Source organism: Ylistrum balloti, unplaced genomic scaffold (assembly GCF_031769215.1).
Source record: "Ylistrum balloti isolate Yb309-2 unplaced genomic scaffold, AGI_CSIRO_Ybal_v1 Utg370294, whole genome shotgun sequence".
Classification (NCBI taxonomy): Eukaryota; Metazoa; Mollusca; class Bivalvia; order Pectinida; family Pectinidae; genus Ylistrum; species Ylistrum balloti.
The window spans coordinates 598,398-622,195 of record NW_026782222.1 but is presented as its reverse complement, the minus strand read 5'-3'; the positions used below and the strand labels follow the sequence as shown (position 1 = coordinate 622,195).

The following is a 23,798-nucleotide window of genomic DNA, read 5'->3' as shown; positions in this document are numbered from 1 at the left end:
TGAATTTTCTTTACGGATGAAATATATTAGGTCAGATCTAGAACTTACTGACAGATTTATCTCAAAGTGAGATTAATTTTAGAACTACTTCCACATTCCTGTGCTTACACCAGGAAATATTTTTTGTCTGACTAGAGTATGAATTGCACTTAATTTAGCGATCATTGAAATCTTGATGATACATGTATTTATACTTTGTTCCAGTTGTTTGCATTGTTTTGGTATAAATGCGTTTTAGGTTGCAAAACATCTGAAGTATGAAAAAAATTTCTTTATTGAAGACATATTAATATTTTTCAATACCAAGCTTATTATTCTTCAACTCTCCTGTTTTAATACAGTTTTGTTTATGATCAATCATTAAAGGTTTTGAAGAAATGTCAGTTTTCGTTAGTGGTGTATTTTTTTAGTTGAATGTGGTCACCTTCTTTGAAGTTGGTCATCGCATTAATTACTTGAAATATTTATAAAATGCTAGTAATATCATTTTGTTTGATGCAAATTGTCTTTTGTCAGATACTGGAAAGAAAATGAACTTTTATCATTTCTAATTAAATGTAAAATTTAAATGAGAAGATGATACTGTAAATTCATTGAATTGGGTAATTATGTGAAAATGTGAATTTTTGAGAACCCATGATGTTACTACTTGTATAATTAATGTATATGTGAATAAATGTTTTATGTGCACTACTCTTTTTTTATGTAAATAAATAATGATATGTGTTTACAAGGTGATGCCACTATCTACACTAATCAGAAAGACGTGTGGTTAAAGGTACCGTAAATGACAATCATTGCATGGCTTTTCAGTATATCAATGTCAGTATCAATATGGGCATAGAAACAGCATGACATTTAGAGTCGTTATAAATGACAGCTCTTTAGGTAGTACTGCTGTAAATACAAACAACAGTATAAATGCAATGTTGAAACAAAATTTAAAGATCAGCAAATGTATTGTTGATGTATGTTTCAACTACTCTTGTACCTGGAATAAAATGCTTATCTGAAAAATCCTCGATATTAATGGTACAAACTCTCCAAGCTTTGTCTTATTATAAGGAAAGACTAAAGTAGCATTTCATGTATAATTTCCATTAAAAAAGGCAGGAAACACCCTGAATTATAACGAACATATATGCACGTAAAACAATGAACATTTCATGCATTCATACATTTTATGTATTAACTGACTTTCATTGTCATATTGTAATGTTTTTTTATATGGTATTACCACAGTTATTTTGAAAACAGTCTGTAACTACTTTAAAACAATATTTTGTGTTTTAATCATATTTGTTTATTACCAATACTTACTCAGAACTAGTACAATTACATACACTGAACAAGAAAAGAGTGGAAAACCAAAACCAGCTGGAAGCATATAGTAATCCCTCTGCTTGTCTTCTTTTAAGTTTAGAAGGAAATGAACGCTGAATATGTCTACATTTGGCGTGAATCCAGGATTATGGGTTAGATAGGGTGCACACGATTAAACTGAGCCATGATTTTTTTTGTTTCGAATATCTGTATGCAAAGACATGAAGTCCCTTATGTATGTCGCCTTCTTCTGAAGCCAGGGGTGTAGATGTAGGCAAACAGGGTTGCAAGGGCAGAAGCCATCCTATGAGGGCGTAGGCCAAAAAAACTATAAAGAAATTACCGGTATGATGATTTGGCAAATAATTTTGCTATATAAAGATGATATGCAGCAGCATATTTGCATTAAGGCAGCTTTGCTTCCAGAGGCTCGTCGTCTGCCTATGATTTTCTTCAAATAATTCTTATTGCTATTTCTTGGGAAAAGCTGTAAAAGGCCTCTCTTTCATATATAGATTTTCTCAATCCATTCAGTTCTAGGACTGGAGCATCAATGAAATAAAGATCGCCATTTTGAATTTTGACTGAAAAGCTTCTAACCACTGTATCTTGAGAAGAAATGACATGGACATTTTTGAAAGTTTTGTACGTGTATGTGTCGGTTTTCCTTGATTTTTGGTGTTTGATGTTCAGTTTTGGGCAAAACCAAACATAATATCTACAAAAGAATACATGTATGTTTTAACAAATCTGACCAAAATTTTTATGTAAGTTTTTGTTGATGCTGTCTTATCCATGTCTAGGTTTGAGACTGATAGAAAAGGTAATTCATGCTCGCTATTTCAAATTTAAACAAGATTTCCATGGGGCCTGTATCGCTCGTCTGAAATTGCTCCACCCAAACTGAATGAAAAGCAAGCAAAAGATTTATTTCTGTTTCCCTTATGAGGCACTATCTCTTTGTAACTGGGGAATCAGACCCATCGTTTAAACAAACTTCAGTTTTTCTTTACCGTAGGATGCTTCAAACTAAATAAGGACAAAACTCAAAAACATTCTTGAAGAACAAGAGCAATTAAATGTTTTAATGCGATTGGTCACAGTTTACACAAAACTGAATCCCTTCATCCAAGCATGGTTCAAACTCAATTTGAACAAAACCTTGGCATTCCTATAGACAAAGAAAAGTTTCCAGGAATTTGCCCAAGATCTATTTCCCCAATTTTGTTTTCACCACTTTGTGCATGGGCCATTCTTCATGCAGAGCTACTTTCAATTAATCAGAATGCATTTTGATGTAGGCCTAATGTATTTTTTTCAAATATACTGACACTGACTCCAAATTATCAAAGTAATATACAATAAATTTGACTGCGTTATGTACAACATGTCATTTCTTCTACTGAAACTAACCTTTCAGATGTATGAGGTAAATCTTTGGTCTGAGCAATGATGGTGGTTTTTTTCTTCATTTGCTGTAGAGATGAAGCCATTTAAAAGAAACAAGAATTTTATGTTTTATTGTAAATAAAGAACATGATCCATAAGCCCTGAACAGCTGATTAGATATCAAAATAAAACATTTCCTAGAAGTTATTAACTACACTGAAAACATTTACTATCAAATTCCAAGTTAACAAATGTGCTGACTGATGTGAAGTTTTATTTTGGATTTTTGAAATGGACATTTCAATGGAATAATTTACATACATGTACATAAAAGATACACATGTATATAGCCTAAATTAACTATAATAAGATTTAATTAACGTTTCAATTTCAGATATTTATTTTAAATTGGATTGCTTCTACGCCATTGGACCAGTTAAATATAACTCAAAATGAACATTTGTAATTGTATTGGATTTAGACATGTTATGTAACACTTCAGAGCAGATATAAAATGTTTGATTTTTTTAGAAATTTAATTTACGGTATAAATAATTCGTAATCAATGCTAACAAATGGCAAACTCGGTAAACCAGTTACACGATAAAAATAACACTTAAAATATATATTCACAAACTTGTCATCGCCTGTACACTGGTCCAGAAGATACGAAACTAAAGAGAAGATTAGAGTTACCTCCCATAGCAAAAACACGGGGTTGAAAAACGCAGCAGACACTCGGTACCGACATCAAACAAAAAGTCAACGTTGTGAGTCATAGCCCTTTCTAATTTGTTCATAACTCATCTGGAATGATTGTGTTATCAGTAATGATTTTACCATTAGAATAGGAAATGATGACATATAGAAATTAAGTTCTATCAAGTGTTTTTGTTCCTTCGAACTGGTGACCTTTGCAAGAGGTTTACACAGGAATCGGACATTCTTTATGTGAAATATAGCTATTATGAAACTAAAATATCAGGCTGTTTCTGTGAATCGATTTAAGCAGAGATACTTCACATAAGGAGTGGCCAATTGCTGCACAGTCGACACAATAACGTCACATAATAAATCGGTTGTTGTATAAGTAAAAGTTGCCAGCGTATGATTCAGCATATATGTTTTTTAAAGATAAAAAAATCCTTCATGTATGCCACCTAGCTATTTATTTTGTTGCTGAGATGTCATTGGGACCTACTTGACATTTCAAATAAGAGAGGTGCGTGTCGAAATGAAATGATTATTGCTTTTTACCTCTTCACTCGAACAACCACTTTAAGCAATTCAAAGATAATGTACTGGGTACAGTGAAAAAAGACAGCAAAATTCTTTTATACCTCAAATTTCCAATTCTGCCCATTAGTCTGGCATTTTACAAGTATGAAAAGTGTGTGAAAGATGGAAAAGATCCATGAGCGTGCTCTAAGATTTGTTGAAAGTGATTATGAGTCATCTTTTATTCAGCTTTTAACAAACAGTAAAACTACTCTTTTACACATCAAGAGACTTAAAGACATGAGCTGTGAAGTTTACAAAATTTTATACAAATTGTCCCCTGAATACATTCAAGATCTGGTGAAATTTAAAGAGTCTATTTATAATTTTAAGAAGGACTACACAGTCACTGTGCCAAATGTAAAGTCTACCTAGTATGGACAGAAATCGTTTAGTTTTGAGGCAGCACGGGTGTGGAACAGCCTTCAGAATGAATTACAGAAGTGTGAATACTACCCAGAATTCAGGAGGCTGATCCACACCTGGGATGGCCCGATATGTTCCTGTTCTATCTGTGCCAAAATGAAACCTTGATCTGCTTTCTGTGTGTGTTTGTCATTTGGTCTATGTTGCCAATGTTTATTTCTTACTGTTTGTTTCTATATATTTTTTATGGACTAGGGACCTGGTTTGTGGGGACTATACTGGCCCAACTTACCAGACCTCTGGGCCATCTTAATTTATAACCATTAGTGCTTTCATAACTTAAATATGCTGTGTCTTTATGTACATTTTAATCAATGGAAATACAGTAATCAAGTTACTACTCTGTGCATGTTTTATGTCCATACACGTATGTTTCACATTTTGTTTTTTATTCTTTTATATTGATATGTTTTGTCGTAATAATAGCTCCTCTGAGCTAATATTGACTTTGTTTATCATATACGACACAAAATAAAGCTTATTGTATTGTATTGTATTGTATTGTAAAGCGAGACAAATAAGTTCTTTGGGTTAGAAATTATATACTGTATATATACATGTCTATATTACTTTTGCTCGGTCTCTATTGCTATACTTTGTTATAAATATACAATTAATAGTTTCTGCTTAAATATGGTAAGGTAAAAGATCCTGTTACTTTATTTCAAAGTGCAAATGTATACGTAGTTGCATTAACTTAGTGGTTTAAACTAATGAAAAAAATTATGTCCACAAGTACATGTGTTCACTAAGGATGTGTCACAGAAGACTGGAGTACATTTCAGCTTATATTGATATGCCTCATTTTGAATGCTAAATGTTGGTGAAGTCTTCCAAAGAAATGACTAGACTGGGGCCTTAAATAAACAAATGTCCCAAAAATCTCAAAAAATTAAAAGTATGAAAGTGATCAATCCTAAAATTGAGAGTGTCTGGTATCACAGAAAAAACATGTTGAAGAAATGCTGTTGATGATTCTGTAAGATCTAAAAAAAATAATGCTAATTACCTGATCAACCATATATTTTTAGCCTAACTTTTAAATCTTTTAAGACAATATTAATGGATCCTTTTAGGTATACCGCTGATAGTATATTTCTCAAATTCTGTTGGGTTGATTCATCTCACACTTCCCCACATAATGTGTATGCTTTTGGAATGTCTTAATCCATGTCAAGAAAACATTGACTATAAAAAGAAAATAATTAATCTGATCAGCACAATTTCTTAAGATCTCTAATTTTACAGGTAGGACAGTTAATGTCCCAATTAACTAACTGGAGCTTTCAAAATGGATTGTTTTGTTCACCAAGCGAAAAGTATTGTCATTTCCATCCACGACTGCAAAATTTATATTATCATGATAAACATTTAGCAGTTCTTGCGAAGTCTTTGTATATCATGAGATAGACAAGTGTTACATTACATACTGGTCAGTATGAAATAATATGTCATAATTAAATGGTTTTGAATGTCCCTATTGAATTGTCCCAGCACTGATCGCGGGAATAGAATTGCTTTATGGTGCCTTGTTCCTCCAAAAATCCCAAGTAGTAAGACTGCCACAGTTTCAGGATATACACTAACAAAGTCTTTGTTATGTCTGATGTTTTTCAGTATCTTCACTTGTGGATGTTGGTGATAGCAGAAGTTAATGGCCGTAATCAATGGGAAGACACAGCAAGATTCAACTCCAGGTCCTTAATCTCTATAAGGAGTTCCTGAGGCTGTCTAAGCAGAAACCAGGATTAAACTCTTATATTCGCAGTGAATTCAAGAAAAACGCTCAATCCATATCCAAGACGGACATCCTCCATATAGAGCATGCTTTAAGGCGCGGTCAAAGGCAGCTCAAAATGTTTCAAGGAGAACAAGTAAAGGGTATGGACATATTTACCGGTGTCCAAGAGACTGATGAAAAATGACTTTATGCTGATAGTTTGGTTTATAGCATGTTTTCAGTGTTGTCGGGAACATTCCTTGAATCTGATCAGATTTGATTGTTATCTTGAACTCAAAAACTTGATTTGTATATTGTTTGCGGAAAATATCCATTACTCAGGATGGCTAAATTTGTATACCCTAAATTTGGAGTTACAAATCCTATCTATCAGAAAATTGTCACTAGTTTTCCAAGTGGAATGCAGATGGCATTTGCGTATGGCTCTGGTGTGTTTAAGCAACAGGGACAAACTGAAACATCACAAAAAATGATGGACTTTATTTTTGTTGTCAATGACCCAGTTTCTTGGCACAGACAAAATCTCAAAGAAAATGCACACCATTATTCATTCTTAAGAAGATATGGACCAGGTGTCATATCTGCAATACAAGAGTCCTCAGCAGGGCTGTATTTCAATCCAATGGTTCCATTTGGAGACAGACTAATTAAATATGGTGTAATAAGTAATTGGGCAATGGCTCAGGACCTGGTACAGTGGCGCCACCTGTATATTAGTGGCCGTCTTCATAAGCCAGTTGTGATGGTGAAATCTCCTGATGATGAAAAAGCTAATGATGCCCTGAAGACCAACCTTAAGAGTGCTGTCCATACCTCATTGCTGCTTCTTCCAGAAAAATTCACAGAGGTTGATCTATTTATGCAAATATCTTCTCTGTCCTATACAGGTGATATCCGCATGTCATTTGGTGAAGATCAAAATAAAGTTCGAAACATTGTTAATGGAGGTATAGACAATTTTCGAATTTTATACAAGCCCTTATTGTTAAATTCTGACTTCCTTCACTGGGATACAGAGAAGAAATGTTTTGAACAAGAATACAGCCATAGAGCCCGGCGTTATCACTTGGATTTGGTCCCAGGGAATATCCTTAGGTATATCTATAGTCGCGAAGTTGAAACCTTGGATGGTTTAAGGGATGTCCTGGCACAAGATCGTCAATGCAACAACAAATTATATGATGCTCTACAGAAAACTGTCAGTCGTTCAAGCAAGACACAGAGTGCAAAAGGAATTTTAACAGGAGGATTTTCCAGGTCTACCAAGTACGGTGCTGATAAAGTAAAGAAATGGTTTGGCAGTCGTAACAAATGATATTTTTTAAGGTACATTTCAAGAACTTGAGTTAATGTGAGTGTTAGTGGGATGAAAAATTGGTTGCATTAGTCATGTTCAGAAGTTTGTGATCCTAACATTTGAATACAAAAGAAAACCATATTTTGCTGAATGTTCAAATTTATCATTTCTGGCAGAAAGACTAACATGGCTCATTACATTGTGTTGATGTAAATGCATTAAATAAAAGATAAATAAACATTTTTTGTATGTATTCATTTAAAAGTCCCTTAGCCATGATATTGATCCAGTAGAATACTAAATGAATATCTACTATGTTGTCAGATTTTGGGGAAATGACTGTGACCTACTTTAAAGATTAACTTGACAAATGTCAAATTGACAATGTTGACTGCTTTTGTCACAGCTCATTGATCTTGACACACCTTCAAGATGACAGGGGTCAGATATGTTAACATTTTAAAATAACTTCTCCATAATCAAAAGGCCCAGGTTGTGGATATTGGACCTGTAGCACCCACTTTCAAGGTTATACGTGTCTGATATGTCGAAACCTTTAAACAATTTCTTCTCAATAACCAAAAGTCCCAAGATGGTGATATTGTATCTGTGGTATACTGGAGGTTAGGCCTAATAAGTTTATCCATATGATTGACCTTAACCACTTGTCAAGGTCGTTAGGGTCAAATGTGTTCAAACAACTTCTTCTCTAAACCAAAAGGTCCAGGCTATTGATATTGGTTCTTCAAACATAAGTTTTCTTCTTTTAAGAAGCAATAGGTCCAGACTCCTGGTATTTGTTTAGTGGCATGAATTTGGAACAGGATTTCAAGTTTGCAGAGAAAGTCTTTATGAACTGACAATGTCTTTGTAAGCTGTAATGTTGTTTAGCAATTTAGGCCTGTTTGGCCTCTTTCATAGAAATAGGTCTTTATGATCAGATGACCGTTATGGTATCGGAAAATTACAGGTCATGTTTGAGATATACTTTGTATTTATATACAGCATAACAATAACATTAATGGTAGAGAAATAAGAAAATCATTTTCAGAAATTTCACTTCCTGTAAAGCTAGTTTTTGGTGTGTAGACACAGTTTCGAAACTGCCCAAACAGTAATCTCCACCCCAGTGCAAAAATAAAATTCTGAAAAATATGAAACATTTCACCTGAGTGCTTTTACCTGTGTTTTTACATATATTACCTGTTACCAGAGATATCATACTAGATACATGTATGGTTTGTTTAAAATTGATTCTTTTAAGTTAATAAAACAACACAATACTGAATCAAATCGCCTGATATGAAATACATCTAATGATATTACATTTGACCATACACATTACATATAATTTTACATTATTTCCTTGATACACATAAAATCACAACAAGTGTACAATAAAACCACAACAAGTGCTCCACAACAAGTGTTCTTCCTGGATGTCTACAATAAATCACAACAAGTGTTCCTGGAGGTTAAAACCACAACAAGTGTTCCTGGACATAAAACCACAACAAGTGTTCCTGAAAATAAAACCAAACAAGATTTACTAAAACACAACAAGTGTTCCTGGATGTCTACAATAAAACTACAACAAGTGTTCCTGGATGTTTACAATAAAACCACAAGTGTTCCTGGATGTCTACAATAAAACCACAACAAGTGTTCCTGGATGTCTACAATAAAACCACAACAAGTAAAACCACAACAAGTGTTCCTAAAACTTCACAAGGATGTCTACAATAAAACACAACAAGTGTTCCTGGATGTCTAAAACAATAAAACCACAACAATAAAACCACAACAAGTGTTCCTGGATGTCTACAATAAAATCACAACAAGTGTTCCTGGATGTCTACAATAAAACCACAACAAGTGTTCCTGGATGTCTACAATAAAACCACAAGTGTTCCTGGATGTCTACAATAAAACCACAACAAGTGTTCCTGGATGTCTACAACAAAACCACAACAAGTGTTCCTGGATGGCTCTACAATATGTCTACAATAAAACCACAACAAGTGTTCCTGGATGTCTACAATAAAACCACAACAAGTGTTCCTGGATGTCTACAATAAAACCACAACAAGTGTTCCTGGATGTCTACAATAAAACTACAACAAGTGTTCCTGGATGTTGAGAATCCATTATTTTCGCTTTATATACAATAATATAGAATATATAGCATATATTGGTTGATATACAGGCAGAGGGCAGTTAACTGTGTCACTGTGTCATTAATATATGTTCAGGATAGGTGGGATTAAATAAAGTTACAACATTCCAATCAAACTTTGAGTTTGGGCGGTATTCTGGCTTCTCGGGCAGTCCATCCATTGTTTGCAAGTTATACGATTATTATATTATTTTGGTGTACCAGGGCATTTCCACTAGTTTATGAAATTCAAAATTTTCCCTTATTTGTTAAATTGACTGAATAAAGAAACGAAATGACATCGAGTATATCATATGCAAAATGGTAGAAAATAAGTGGACTAAGTATACACATTACAACCTCTATCTCTTTTCTCTGAAAAAATTACCTAATTGATTAAATGATAAACAAATAAAATGTAAATGGTTGAAGGAAGCCTCAATCTGTGTAGACAAATGCAAATAGCCACTGCATGATATTACATGTCTCCTAGAAACAGCCCCACCCACTCAACATCACATAACGATATTTGTATAGCGGTATGTATTTTTCGTGGTATAAATGAAATCGGACCGATAGTCTGTAACCATACAGTCTATGTAAAGTATAAAGATGGTTTACTCCAGTATACTTATTAAAGCTGTCCGATAATACGATCCACATTTTTAGCAGATTTTCAAAGCAATCCGCCAGTACAGTTTCATAATGGAAGACTTGCTAAACTGGATGTTAACTAATTCAAATAATGATAAAAAAAAAAAAAAAAAACTAGCAAAATTTAGGATATTGCATGTCTGTATGGGTGACATTAACGATTTTTAAACATATTCACCGTGATTTTAGTGAGCAAGATAGGCTTAACAAAAACATGCATGTTGTACATGTAAATAACAAAACAGTGTTTGTTGTAGTCTTGTCACGAGTTCCTTTTAGCGAAAGTCTTGATGCGAGAAATTGTCAGATTATCAATGTTATCTATTTATGCAACCATGAGCCATAACTTTATGATATATGCCTGTCGTTAAACTTACGTATACAAAAACAGTGTGTTGCCGGTTGCTTTCAACAGAAGCATTAACGTGAGAAAGACACGACGAGAATACCACCATACATGTATTGTAAGGTAGATTTCTATACAAAAACTCTGTGTGGATATTTAAACACTTTGAATTGCATAACGCATGGCTTCAATGAAGTGGTTTTTTTTTTAATTTACTTAAATTTGACAAGAATTGTAAGACACAGGCCGACATATCCACGTGTTCCGATATGTTACATCGGACTTCGATATCCGTGGTGCTACGTTATTGTCGCCCGTCCGTCTTTTTCTTCTAGACAATATTGCATATCATCATCATCATCATCCTCATCATCATCAGGTGGTGCCTGGTGGCGCAGTGGTATCATTGAGGTAACATCAAGTATATATATATATCAGACATATAGATTTATTTCATCCGTTTACATCAAACTTAAAATACATAGATAAAAGAAAGAATAAGAAAATGAAGAAAAAAATGTGCAAAACTTGAAAAACCGTAAACTTAAATGTACAGTAAGCAAACACCTATACCACTATATTTCTTTCTCTCTTCGTGTCAGAGTTTGATTAAATATATATTTTTTAAGAAAAACGTATTTCAACAAAGCAGACCAAAGGAAACGCATTGTATATGTAGACCTACAGTCACTGACGTTAAATACATGTACTGTAATATTATACTGCCTTTGAGCAAGATATATTCAGAATTTACCTGTAGTGCAAAAGCTTGTAAGCTCCAGCGCACAATCTAGTTAACTCAAGTGCATTACAATGTTAACTCCAGTGCACAAACTAGTTTACTTTTCTTGTGCACTCCAGCGCATTTGACACACAGCTTTAGTTTGCTTTCAGCTGTTGATGAAAATCCGGCAAATTGTTAGCTCAAAAATTTCTAATTGTATTTGATTTCTTCGTACAAACATACTAAATACAACGAAACCAATCATACGACGATATATAAGAGAAAATGCGTAAAATATGGCGATGTTATCCCTTGGCGAATGATTTTTAAGATATTGACATCTAAATTATTTCCGGAATTGAAAAACCGTAAGTTGTTTTTATTAGTAAAAATATAGAGTTACCTCCCATAGCAAAACCATGCACCAAGTAGCAACATAAACATGTCAATGTTCTGTGCATGCTGGTAAGTCAATAGTTACAAGGATATAGCTTAAGATCGACTCAAAATAGTTATATAATTGATACTTCAGGTACAGTTTGTATATTATCACAGCAGGATGGCAGTGCACTCTGTATTGCAGTTTCCTATATATGTTATAAGGTCCACCGTTATCAAACGGATTCGACGTTCAGCAGGGAAACATTTTTTTATATACATGTGTATGTGTAGTTATGTTTAAATATCATATTAATAAATCACATATAAAAATCCATAATTCACACAAGTAGCTGTTTTTTCCCAATCGTTTTTATTTAAAAAAAAAAAAATCACGATTCCCGGATGGCTATGGTTAGTATTGCCAACAGGCTGTTTGTTTTCTTTCGACTATCATTGATGACGAAATACTTTGATGAATGTCATTTTTTGCCTGACATAATAAACTAAAATGCATACGGAGTATTTTTTTTTAAAAAAAGAAACAGTTTCTGATGAAGACCCCTTATTATTTAATAATGTTACCGTTCCACAAAATGAGTTATCTCCCTTAATTCAGAGCAAGGTGGCTATTGGGGATTAGTTCAGTAAGACATTCATGGTTGAACATAGAAATTGATGTAACTTCTTTGAACCTGTAGTTTTCAATATGTTGATAGATAACTACATATATATATAAATGACATCTTCATGAAATTGAATATTTATATCTTTGCAGCAAAAAATGAAATAAATATCTATGGAACACATGCATAACCATTCAAGTTGCGATCAACAGCTTTCATCGACTCTTTGTAGTTTCTTTCATTTCAGTCAAAGAGTTTCTTCAATATTTGGCGATTAATAATTATTTCATAGTAATACCATTTGAAATCTGCATCAGTTTTGAAAACGAAGCGAAAGCCATGAAAGTTATGTATTTGGTGTTTTTCAGAATCTGCTACATGTGGATGTTGGCGACCCCGATCGCAAATGTGACAGTAATTGATGTTAAAACAAAGTAAGGTTGAGTTCCTTGCTCAATGGGTATCCAGGACGAACATGCTACATTTAAAGCATGTTTTGACAACGTGGTCAAAGACAGCTTATTTTTTCTAAAGAAAAAAAGGAATAGAGTACACACATATTTACTGGAATAAAACTTTTATTTCCTGCAAATTCAATTGACATCGTGAAGCGAACAGAAACGATTTTTGTTGAGTTATTCTATTGTTTTGTCGCATTCTTACTGTCTTGTTATCTTGCATATGATAATTGAAAATGGCGAAATTTCTATATCCGACGTTTGGAGCTGTAAACCCTATATATCAGAAAGTTGTGAATAGTTTTCCGAGTGGAATGCAGATGGCATTTGCGTATGGGTCTGGAGTATTTCACAATCGGGGCAAAACTAACGCAACACAAAACGTGCTGGACTTCATGATTGTTGTCGATGATCCAATTTCTTGGCACAGACAGAATATCAAACAAAATGCAAACCATTACTCATTCTTGAAAATGTTTGGACCAAATATCATATCAGGCTTGCAGGAGTCGTCAGCCGGGCTGTATTTCAGTCCTATCGTTCAGTTTGAAGACAGATTTATTAAGTATAGTGTTATTAATACCGTAAGATTAGCAGAGGATCTGGTACAGTGGCGCCATCTGTACGCCAGTGGCCGTCTCCATAAACCAGTAGTGATGGTGAAACCACCTGATGATGAGGGCATTCAAAAGGCCTTGGAAATAAACCTTCGGAGTGCTGTTCACACATCGTTGATGCTTCTTCCCGAAACATTCTCAGAGGTTGACCTGTTTATGCAAGTAGCTTCTTTATCCTACACAAACGAAATTCGGATTTCATTTAGTGACGATGAAAATAAAGTTAAAAACATCGTTAATTCAGGTATAGACAATTTTCGAGTGTTGTACAAGCCTATTTTATCAAGTACAGAATTCCTTCACTGGAATGAGAAGAAGAAAAGTTTTGAACAAGAATGCGACTCTAAAGCCAGAAGACATCATTTAAACTTCATTCCTGAAAACCTTCTCTGGGGAATTACTGTAAATGACGTCAATAACATTGAGGATTTGAAGGATAACCTAGCGAATGATAGTGAATGTGGCATTGTCGTATATGATGGCGTGGAGCAAATTGTCAGTCAGTACAGCATATCACAGAGCATGAAAGGACTTTTAACTGAGGGATGGTCGGGGGCTATTAACAAGCTGCACAGCACTCGTAACAAATAACTAGTTTTTCCAAATGTGATGATTATCATTTCATGAACTTCACGTAATTGCAATATGACTGACATTTTAGCCACTTTTGAAATTGTATGATCCGATTATCTAGAAATAAGAGGAAAAGGTTATTTTGGGTGGATATGTTTTGGTCCTTGTGTTAAGAAATTAAAAGAAATCAAATCAATCTGTATTGCTTCTTTATTATTTAGCTCTTTTTGTGTTTGGATGTTCATACGTAAAATGTGACACATACATTATTTTCTCTACTTTTGTTAAAAGGCGCTTTTCACTTGCTATTTAAAGTTACGAAATTTACATTAGTTTCTGAGAGAACTTTCAATACAATATTTTTTTTCACGAAAGCAAATTTAATATAAATGACATAGTTTGGATATATTTTATAGGAGGTAGCATTTTGAGGTTTGGTCTTATTTTAATTTGTCATTTACATGGAAATCACACAAACGTGTTACATCAAATACATGTCTTGCGTGTCATTAGCACCATTTAAGACAGTTTACCTGATAATCTGATAAAGATCTTCAGTATTGTAAAAATAATACTTCCTCGAATTTTGACAATCGGTCAATCATTGACACCACGTTATTTGGTGGTTAAAGTTAGATGGTGGGTTTTTTAAAGATAGAATTGATACTTGATGTTTTGAAAGAGTGACATTCGATGACAGTTATAACGTTGATATATGAAAATCTGGAATAACAACATGTGTTGTGTAAATTTACATTTCTTACCGCTTTACACACAATTACTATAGATTAGGTTTTAGCCCATATATATCATATGATCATTGCTGAAAAAAATGAGAGTTGGATATTTTAAGGACTTTTCTGACAATATTTCTTTGTTTCTTGTTAGTTTTAATGTCACTGCTAGTAGTTGTAATTGTTGATAAAATCTGTCACATAGACAGATGCTACTAGGATGAATTCTGCTGCATTTATTATTGAAAATATGGAATCAATTGCTTGCTCATCGAAAGGGTAGGACGATGCAAAAAGAAGTGTTGAATATTAGCTCACCTGGCCCTCCTGTAGGAATGACTGGATTTTGTCCAAATTTGGTCAGAGGCATCTTTGGGTGAAGAAAAATCAATTTTATATAAACGGTGAATCACAGACTACCTATAGTGGGAGGGGCGGGGCCCAGTAGGGGAAATAGAGCAATTTTTTTTTATAAATTCTACTCCTCCTGTAGGAATTATTGGATTTTCCCAAAATTTGGTTTGAACCATTTTAAGGTGAAGAAAAAATCAATTTTGTAAATAACAAATGGGTATAAACGATGGATCTCATCTCTCTGGGGCGGGCGAGGCTTGGCCCATTCAGAGAAATAGGGTAAATTCTTTAAAACCTTACTCCTCCTATAGGAATGGTTTGATTTTGTCCAAATTTGGTGAGAATGATGTTTTGGTGAAGGGGAATAAACTTTGTATAAATGATGGATTCCCCAGGGCAGGAAAGGAAGGGCTTAATAGAGGAAATCCAATAACCATATATAGCATTGCTGAACATAAAAGAGATAAACGCAATGACACAACGTGATGTAAGAATTGGCTCTGGGGTCTAGCCCAACCCCAGGGACTTTCTTATATCTTTGGAACCATATATGGGCAAGAATTAGCTAAGAAAAATATTCATAAGCCTACAAATTTTGTTTGAAGCATAACTGTAAATGGTGTCTTTCTATGTGTAACAAAAAACATTTTGAAACTTACTTCAGTTAAGAACAAAGAGAATTAATGAATTAAGAACATGTAACATTGACACTATTCCCAAACTGAGAAGGTTAAAGTTTAGTATTAGGTTTGTTTATCTCAAAACATTGTCCATCATCTCAACTTAAGAAATGCATTTTTCAAATTTATCATATATTCCAGATATTCTATGAAAAGAGGTTTCCTCTAATTGTTCTGTCAATGTTACATGTAATTATTAAGAGATAAATATATTCAGAATTATGTTCTTGGTAAACAAGAAAAGCCTTTTTTTTTCATTGTGCTACTGTCGTATAAAGAAAATTATTTTTGCAACCTTCTCATTTCAGTAATAAAGTAGTTACACATATGTTGCGTGTAACATGGACACAAAAAATATGAATAATAAAGCATGCCAGAAATGCTATTAAAACATATAAAAAGCTCCCCCCCTTTCTTCCCCAATACACGATCTGTATGTAAATTATAATTATACTCCCACATATCTCAAATATAATATCGTTTAAGTAGTCGCATGTAACACTGACACCGAAAACGTGCAACTATTTATTTTCGGGTCAAGGATACGTACGGGAATCGTTGCCACCAAAAAATCGCTATCGTGAGGTCAAACCTGTTTCAAATACCAGATCTACTGTTTTGTTTTTGTTTTTGTTGAAAAAAAAACATATTTTCATATTTTATATAGATCATATTTTACTTCGAATGCGTGCGTAACACTTCGTTACGTGATCAAAATTACCAGATCCGTGGTCTCCTCGAGTGCCTTTACACCGAAAGACGCTATTTTGGAAAACTGCAAAATCACGTGTTAACGTTACTGGGAGCGGGTCAAAATATCGCAAAAACATTATCGTTACGCGATCTGTTACAGAAATACAACTGTTCCAAAGAGAGGGGGTATTTTAGGGTAGTTTGGACACGGAAATTAATGATATTTTATTACCTGATATATTTTCCGAACTCCAGTTGATTGATGAAAATTACGACAATCATATCGTACCTGGTGTGGAAATTCCGTGTCGATGATGCGTTTCCAAATAAATTTACTGAGTTAAACGTGCACGTAACGTTTGTTGACACGAAAAATTACGTACATTGGTCTATTTTCAATCCTATTTTTTTTGCAGAATTAATCAAATCCTGTACAAAACAAGCGTTTTTATCGATAGACCGATCATTTTGCAGTTGATTAACAACTTTTACAGCACCACAATTCTTCAGGCATTTAATAAATACGCCTCGGAGTTTCATTCCTGTAGAAGTGTCACACTTTTTGCCTATAATTTATCCACTGGCGGCGTACAACTTGTGCTGCTTCCTTGTTATTTAATCAATTAGATCAATTTGTTTTTTCATTTGACGATAAAAAAAAACTTTAATATTTAAACAATGTTTATTCTCCATACTTGCATGATTTTGTCTGGTGTTTTTTTATTGGATAAACTACTTTGACACTAAAATGTCACTAGCGAATTCTTGCCCATATAACAGTGACAGGCATCTAGAGATAAACACAATCATGATGTTAGAATTGGCCTTTGGGTCTGGCTTTATCTCCAGGGACTTGGTTTCTTTGTTAGATCTTTGAAGCTGTTGAGATTCCCACCCAATAACCATATATAGCAATGTTGGGGATCAAGAGATAAACGCAATCATAATGTAAGAATTAGCCCTGGGGTCTGTCCCAACTCCTAGGGACTCAGTTTCATAGTAATATCTTTGAAACAGTTTAGATCCCAATACCCAGACCATATATGGCAATACTGGGCATCAAGAGATAAACACATTCACAATTTAAGAACTGGCCCTTGGATGTGGCCCACCCATGTGGACTTAATTATTGGATGCAATCCCAGTTGAAATCCCTACCCCATATATAATTTAAACCCCAGAATCGCTTGCTGCGCTTAAACCGACAGAACTTGCCAATGGTAGCATTCGTGGCAATCGTGAACCTGACATCGAATTACAGGAGTACTGAGAGAGGAAGCTACTCTTGTTCCCAACTCAAACAATGCTACTAATTCAACTGGTGCCAAAACGGAGGCATCATCTGATAACGAATCACACGAAATTTATCAGGACAACGTACATTCCATGAACATGAGTGATGCCACTTCGGCAGTCGTTATACGAAAAAATAGTGATACTAACGTGCTTTCTGTCACACTCAATGGCGACATAAGACCTGATGGAAATCGGCAAGGATATTGCGTAACTTTTCATGGTTACACCACGAAGCAACAGCTTGGGGTATATAATGACAGTTAAGATACGAGTGTCTTCATATCAGTTCCATGGTGTAAATCGTAATCAGGGCAGTGAGCAACGTTTTGATGTCTAGGATTACTGCTGACGCAACTGGTGTGAACGTCATAAGAGCAATCGTCGAATTCGCAGCTAAAGGAGGTATCAAAGTGATTTACATTATTTTCAAAAAGAAATGAACTCGTCCTTGTGGCTTTAAGGTGTCCTTGTTCTCGAAATTGGAATACGGTAATCGATTTGATGGTGTTTCATATATATTAAGCCTTGTACAGCAAGAGAGAAAGATAATTGTTTACAAATGGAAGTTGGTTTATTAGACATTTTAAAGAATAACTATACAAAATAACTTTATGTTAAAAAAAACCCATAGAACTGTTCAAAATGATTTTATGTGATTCAAAATGATTTTGTGTGAAACTTTTTAAAGTATAACTATCTAAAATCATTTTATGTTAAACATTTCAAAGAATGGTGATCCAAAATGATTTTTTGTTAAATATTTTAAAGAATAATGTCCCAAAATCATTTTTAAGCATCCTGTTAGGCGTAAGACACTGGGCATTGGGAATATTTTACGAATATTTTAAAAGCAATTTCTGGTATGTCCGTTTGTACTTACGGAAATACGGAACAACATGTTAAAGGTAATGAATGCATCAACTCTGGGTTAGATAAGGATTTTGGTTTAGATGATCTGTTGGAGCAGGTTAAGGGAAAGTCATCAGGGCTAGACGGGGTACTAAAGGATTATCTTACTGAATACAGGGATGATTTTGTACCAGTTTTATATGTATGTTATTTTTTTAAAGTTTGGTCGAAGGAATTATCAACCTTTGCATAAGGAAGGTGATAAGGTTATGTTAATAATAACAGACGCATTACAAGTCATAGCGAAATTGTCACGTTCTCAAATGAGAACAAAGTATACAACAACGGTACCAAGAGGCAAACCAACTATCATCAAACACGTCCACATCACACAAAGAAACATAATATTTCTCAAAGAGAGCACTATGATAATTGTAAAATTTTCCTATAATTCTCACTTTTAAATTAACGTTTGCTAAAGTGGAGGGAGCGAAAATGTAATATAGGATGCTCAGTCTAGTTTAAACCTAGTAAGGATACTAGAGATGCAATGTTTGTACTTTATAGCATAATTACAAATCTGTACAAAATAACAAAAGGCTGCAGTGTATATTTGTTGACTACGGAACACTTTTGGTAGTATTTTAAATGGTAAGTTTAAATTGTGGAAATCTGGTGTCAGGGGACTTTTGCTAAATGCTAAGAGATTTAGCTTCTTTTAAAGCGGTAAACACTGCGTTAGCCTTGCATGGTAAATTGTTTCCAATGTTCGACCAAGAGATCAATTTATACCAAGGAGAATCTTCATCACAGATATTTTTTTAATATACAATGACATAGATTCAAAATTGATTGACAAGGAGAATAAGATCAAGTGTTCCAGAAGAGTAAGCATCTTTTGCTTTATCGATAATACCCGCCATGAAAACCATCGTCATCCCAAGTAATGTCACGTTCTCAAATGAGAACAAAGTATACAACAACGGAACCAAAAGGCAAAGTAACGATAATTAAACACGACCAGTTTCATATTGCGCAAAGAAATCAAATATTTCTCAAAGAGATCACTATGGCTAACTTTCCCATAATTTTCATCAGCCTGCATCTTTTGAATTCCTGTAGTACGAGTTTGCCAGTCATTTGATGACTTCTTGCATGAAAATCGTGATAATGGGAATAGGTCCTTGAATATCGAATCAACTGTGACATGTAAACGTCGTGGGTTGGGAATGCACGAATGACTATCCAGAAATAGAAAGTTCACAATAGGGAAATTGAAATAATCATGCTTATCATACAGCTTGGTGGAAAGCTGTCCTTGTTGGTTTCCGTTGTAGATCGAGTAAGCGGCTGATGTAGAAATGTCTGTCGTGTCTTTGATTTCCAATTCTGGTAGGTATATACCATGGACATTGTCTATAAATTTCTTGTAATTTAAAGACGAGGCGTCATCAAGATATTTGAATGTGAAATTAAACGACTTCAAAGTTATCCTTATTTACAACTTACTTAACTTACTTAATCTGTTTTTATTTATGTATAGAATCGATTCTGTTTTGTTATCTGACGACATTATTGAGCTTCAAATATTCTTGACTTTTGATGGTTTGAATATGACTAAGAATGCTGGTAAAACAAAAATAGTGGTTTTTACTTCAGGTAAAGAATGCTTACTGGCGAATAGTGGATATTTCATAGAAACGGTTTGAATTACACTGTTCATGATATTGCTTCACATGAAACAAAGGCTTAAAACCTTCTCAATCGTATGTTGTAAGGTAAAAAAAAAATTTTAAAGACAGGACCAAATTGTCATAATTTGATACTTACATATTGGCATTTTAACATATGATTGTGACTTTTGGAGCGGCGACACTGCGCCACAGGTAGAAAAGGCAAATTTGTCAGTTTTGAAATGTTAAGAAAACTGTTAATAGTTCTATGGTTTATTTTTAATTTGGCCGTTGACGTAAACACAAAAAATTGCTTGTCCAAACTGATATGCGACAATGTTTTGAGTTTCTTTTCCAATTGATTGATTTTATCCTCGTCTACTTTTATTTATCTGGAGGATTTAGGCCTTCCTGTGAGCGTCTCAGGACTATCATTATTGAAGCGTACAGTAGACAGTTCGAGATTATATAGGGAAAAAGGGGGATCACACCCAAGGTATAAGTAAACAGACAGTAGGAGATATTACAACATGCCAAAGTCGTCAATCATTTTACCAATTCAAAATCACGAAGGCTAATCTTTTCCAACATTCAACTTATGCACAATAGCTTAAAAGACATCAACGATTATCGCCAGTAACAAACATGCTTTCTTTCGACTCTGTTTCTTAGTACATGATGCATGTGTTTACCTTTTACAATCTTCGGTCTAGTACAAGTGCATGTTCTGTGAATGCAGACTTTCGAAACCCAGTAGGAGAAAAAGCTCACCTTCACCACTTTTTAACTGTTACTTGTTACTACTATACATGTTAATTCTCTTATGATGACGTCTTAATGTTATGAAGTAGTACACTGTATCATGAACATGATTTTGAATTGTAGTGGCTGTGTTCTGCTATGATATGTATGTAAATGCTTATCCTATATAATTTGACATACGTTAAAAAGAAACTGATTCGAAATTGAATTCTCTTGTTTTTATTACGAAACTAATAATTGTGACGTCATTTACTTTTCTGACGTCATAACGCGTGTTTATACAGGTCATTTACGAAATGTGGAATGCACTAATTGAATTACAAAACTTAAAAATAGTTTTTATTAACTCTATGAATTACTATGAACATAAATTACACAAAAGCACCCACAGACGAAAAGAAATTAATGTGCATAATGGTGTTTGTTCCAAAAAGAAGGCGGATTTCCCCGAAGCACAGACAGACAATGTTTCTCATTACTCTTCAGAAGAAATATTTCATTTGCAAACACAGTGTGAACTGCATCCACTGGGTGGGGAAGAGATCCCACGGACACAGTTTTGTTCACACCATTTGTCCATGCCTTCTACAACCTTCCACATTCCTCTTCCGACACATCGGACCTTACGTTGTTTGTTAGGAGACTCAATCGTCGGTTTCCTTGCAGGGAAAGTATTAAGAGCGCGCACTTCTTCCGTTGGTCCGATCTGTAAGGCATTATTTGCCATGTCTGTTATTTCGATAATTCCCATTTTGGCCATAAGTTCTGCGTTTTCGTCCTTATAAACCTTTTTATTTAACTTAGTATATTTTGGTTTTATCCATCCTATGGTTGTGGTATCTGTAGATTGCACTTCCGGAAATGTGGTTTTCTCAAATTTTATTTTCGCTGTTGTCGTTTCGTCAGAATTATATCCCGACTTTGCACTTGATGTTTTATCTCTCTCATTTGAATCATATGATTTACTCGATGTAAGGGAATCGGTTACTATTTCTACGTCTGCACAATTATAGAACTGTTCTTGTTCGCCACATCCCATACAACAACGGAAAGACTGGTCACATCCCCAGCTGTTTCCTGAAATGTAAGAAAAAAAGAAATATTACAAAAAAGATATAAATCTGGCCATGTTTTCACGTTTTCAAAGTAAGATAGTCACCTAAAAATATTGAAGTTTTTAATGCTGGTCTTGGTTTTTTGGGAAATTATTGTTTTGAAAACAGCTCACCTACGTCACAGGTTTTTTTTCAGAAATGAAAGTTGATGAAGTTGGAAAGTTTTATGCGGAACTATTCTATTTTCTTCTGATGTTGACATGTCGGCTTTTATTAATTATTTATCTTCCAGTACATGTACGAATTGCTGTTGATATAGTAAGTACGGGAGATAAGTACCTGCATTGTATTTCCATTGAAGCACACATTGATTGCATGTTACCCCAACCGGAAGCTGCAGAGAAATCACATGACTTCTCATCGAGAACCCTGGGTAATACCTCGTTTTACCTTCAGGTGAATGAAGAAGATGACGATTAAGACACTCTTGAGTGAGGGGATCGTATTTACTGTTGCGCGCACACAGCCTAAACTCAAACCACCCACCATGATTTGCTGAAAGATCGACTTTCACTACAATCATGGAGTCTTGCAGATATGATTTAGCAATGGTCCCTGTAGCAAAGACACCGCCATCTTCATTCGCGCGTTCCCCGTTGTAGCTATCTCCACACAACCCACATTTGCCGCCATTGTAGTACCAATGAGTCTGGAAATAACATCAGAAACAGGATTACATCACATCACGCACCGATTGAAATTTGAGAACAATTTGTTTAAAAAAAAAAGAATTTAGTGACGAACTAAAAACTTAATCGCACCCGATTTTAATTTTGGAATGGTTAGAAAATGGTTAGATTGGAGGTGACTTTCTTATTATTTTCATTGGGATTCATATGGAAAAAATATTTCACCAACTCCAATGAAATATTTGATAGAAAAAAAGCAGTATTGCGTTTGCGTACAATTTTTAGAAATACAAAGTTCACAAACTGTTAAATTGTATTTGTATATCTTATAAGCAAAATTTTCAAATGCAGTAACCCGAGTTGTATGCGATACATTTAAGTGGTCTTATCAAAAGTTATTATTTAAGATTAACGAAACTTGTCAACTGAACGTTCGAAAAGATGTAACCAGGTTGAAATTAAAAGCATGTTGTATTTATCAAACTTACCACAAATCCACCGCAGTTCAAACCATTGTAGTTGTAGTTTTTCGGGGTGTTGAATCCATACGCCCACATCGCGGATCTCTGAGCCGGATTGACCATGCTTCCGTGTGCTTCAGCTTCATCAACGTATTGCGAAATCATAAACAGTGTTGACAAAATGTTTACAGCACAAACAATCGAACGTGCTTTAGCGGCCATGTTGATAGTGTGAATGGCGCTGACGTACCATCGTCTTACATTGGTGTCCAAACACTTTATCTTATAATTCAGGCGCGCAAGTGTCCGTCCAGCCCCGGGCGAAAGGTGACGGAGGAGTTATGGGGTCTCGAGGGACCCCATTTGTAATAGGCCACGAGACCAAATGATATAAACCACGGGAATACATTACAGTGCAGTCTCACCTTGGATGTATTATTCATACATCCTCACAGGTTTTATCGGAAAGTGTTGTTTGTAGCTGTTTAAAAATTATACACTTTCAAAGTGTTGACCTTACGTAAACACAACTTTACAGCCCTATTCGGTATGTGAAAACTATCGAGC

General features: G+C 34.5%; 3 protein-coding genes across 3 annotated transcripts; 2 read left to right on the top strand and 1 right to left on the bottom strand.

Annotated features, from left to right (window-relative positions):
- The first annotated feature begins 6,350 nt into the window (after positions 1-6,350).
- On the top strand, positions 6,351-7,694 carry LOC132553057 (phosphatidate cytidylyltransferase, mitochondrial-like). Its single transcript, XM_060217263.1, has one exon. The coding sequence runs from the start codon at positions 6,480-6,482 to the stop codon at positions 7,470-7,472; it is 993 nt and encodes a 330-aa protein (XP_060073246.1). The 5' UTR covers positions 6,351-6,479; the 3' UTR covers positions 7,473-7,694.
- A 4,036-nt stretch (positions 7,695-11,730) lies between these two features.
- On the top strand, positions 11,731-14,139 carry LOC132553076 (phosphatidate cytidylyltransferase, mitochondrial-like). The gene is made up of 2 exons (XM_060217285.1): positions 11,731-11,798; positions 12,706-14,139. Exon 2 carries the CDS (start codon positions 13,032-13,034, stop codon positions 14,001-14,003), a length of 972 nt encoding a protein of 323 aa, XP_060073268.1. The 5' UTR covers positions 11,731-11,798; positions 12,706-13,031; the 3' UTR covers positions 14,004-14,139.
- A 7,383-nt stretch (positions 14,140-21,522) lies between these two features.
- Positions 21,523-23,453, bottom strand: LOC132553048 (uncharacterized). The gene is made up of 3 exons (XM_060217252.1): positions 23,259-23,453; positions 22,421-22,790; positions 21,523-22,103 (listed from the first exon to the last, which is right to left on the bottom strand). The coding sequence occupies exons 1-3, from the start codon at positions 23,451-23,453 to the stop codon at positions 21,523-21,525; spliced, it is 1,146 nt and encodes a 381-aa protein (XP_060073235.1).
- Between the last annotated feature and the right edge of the window lie 345 nt (positions 23,454-23,798).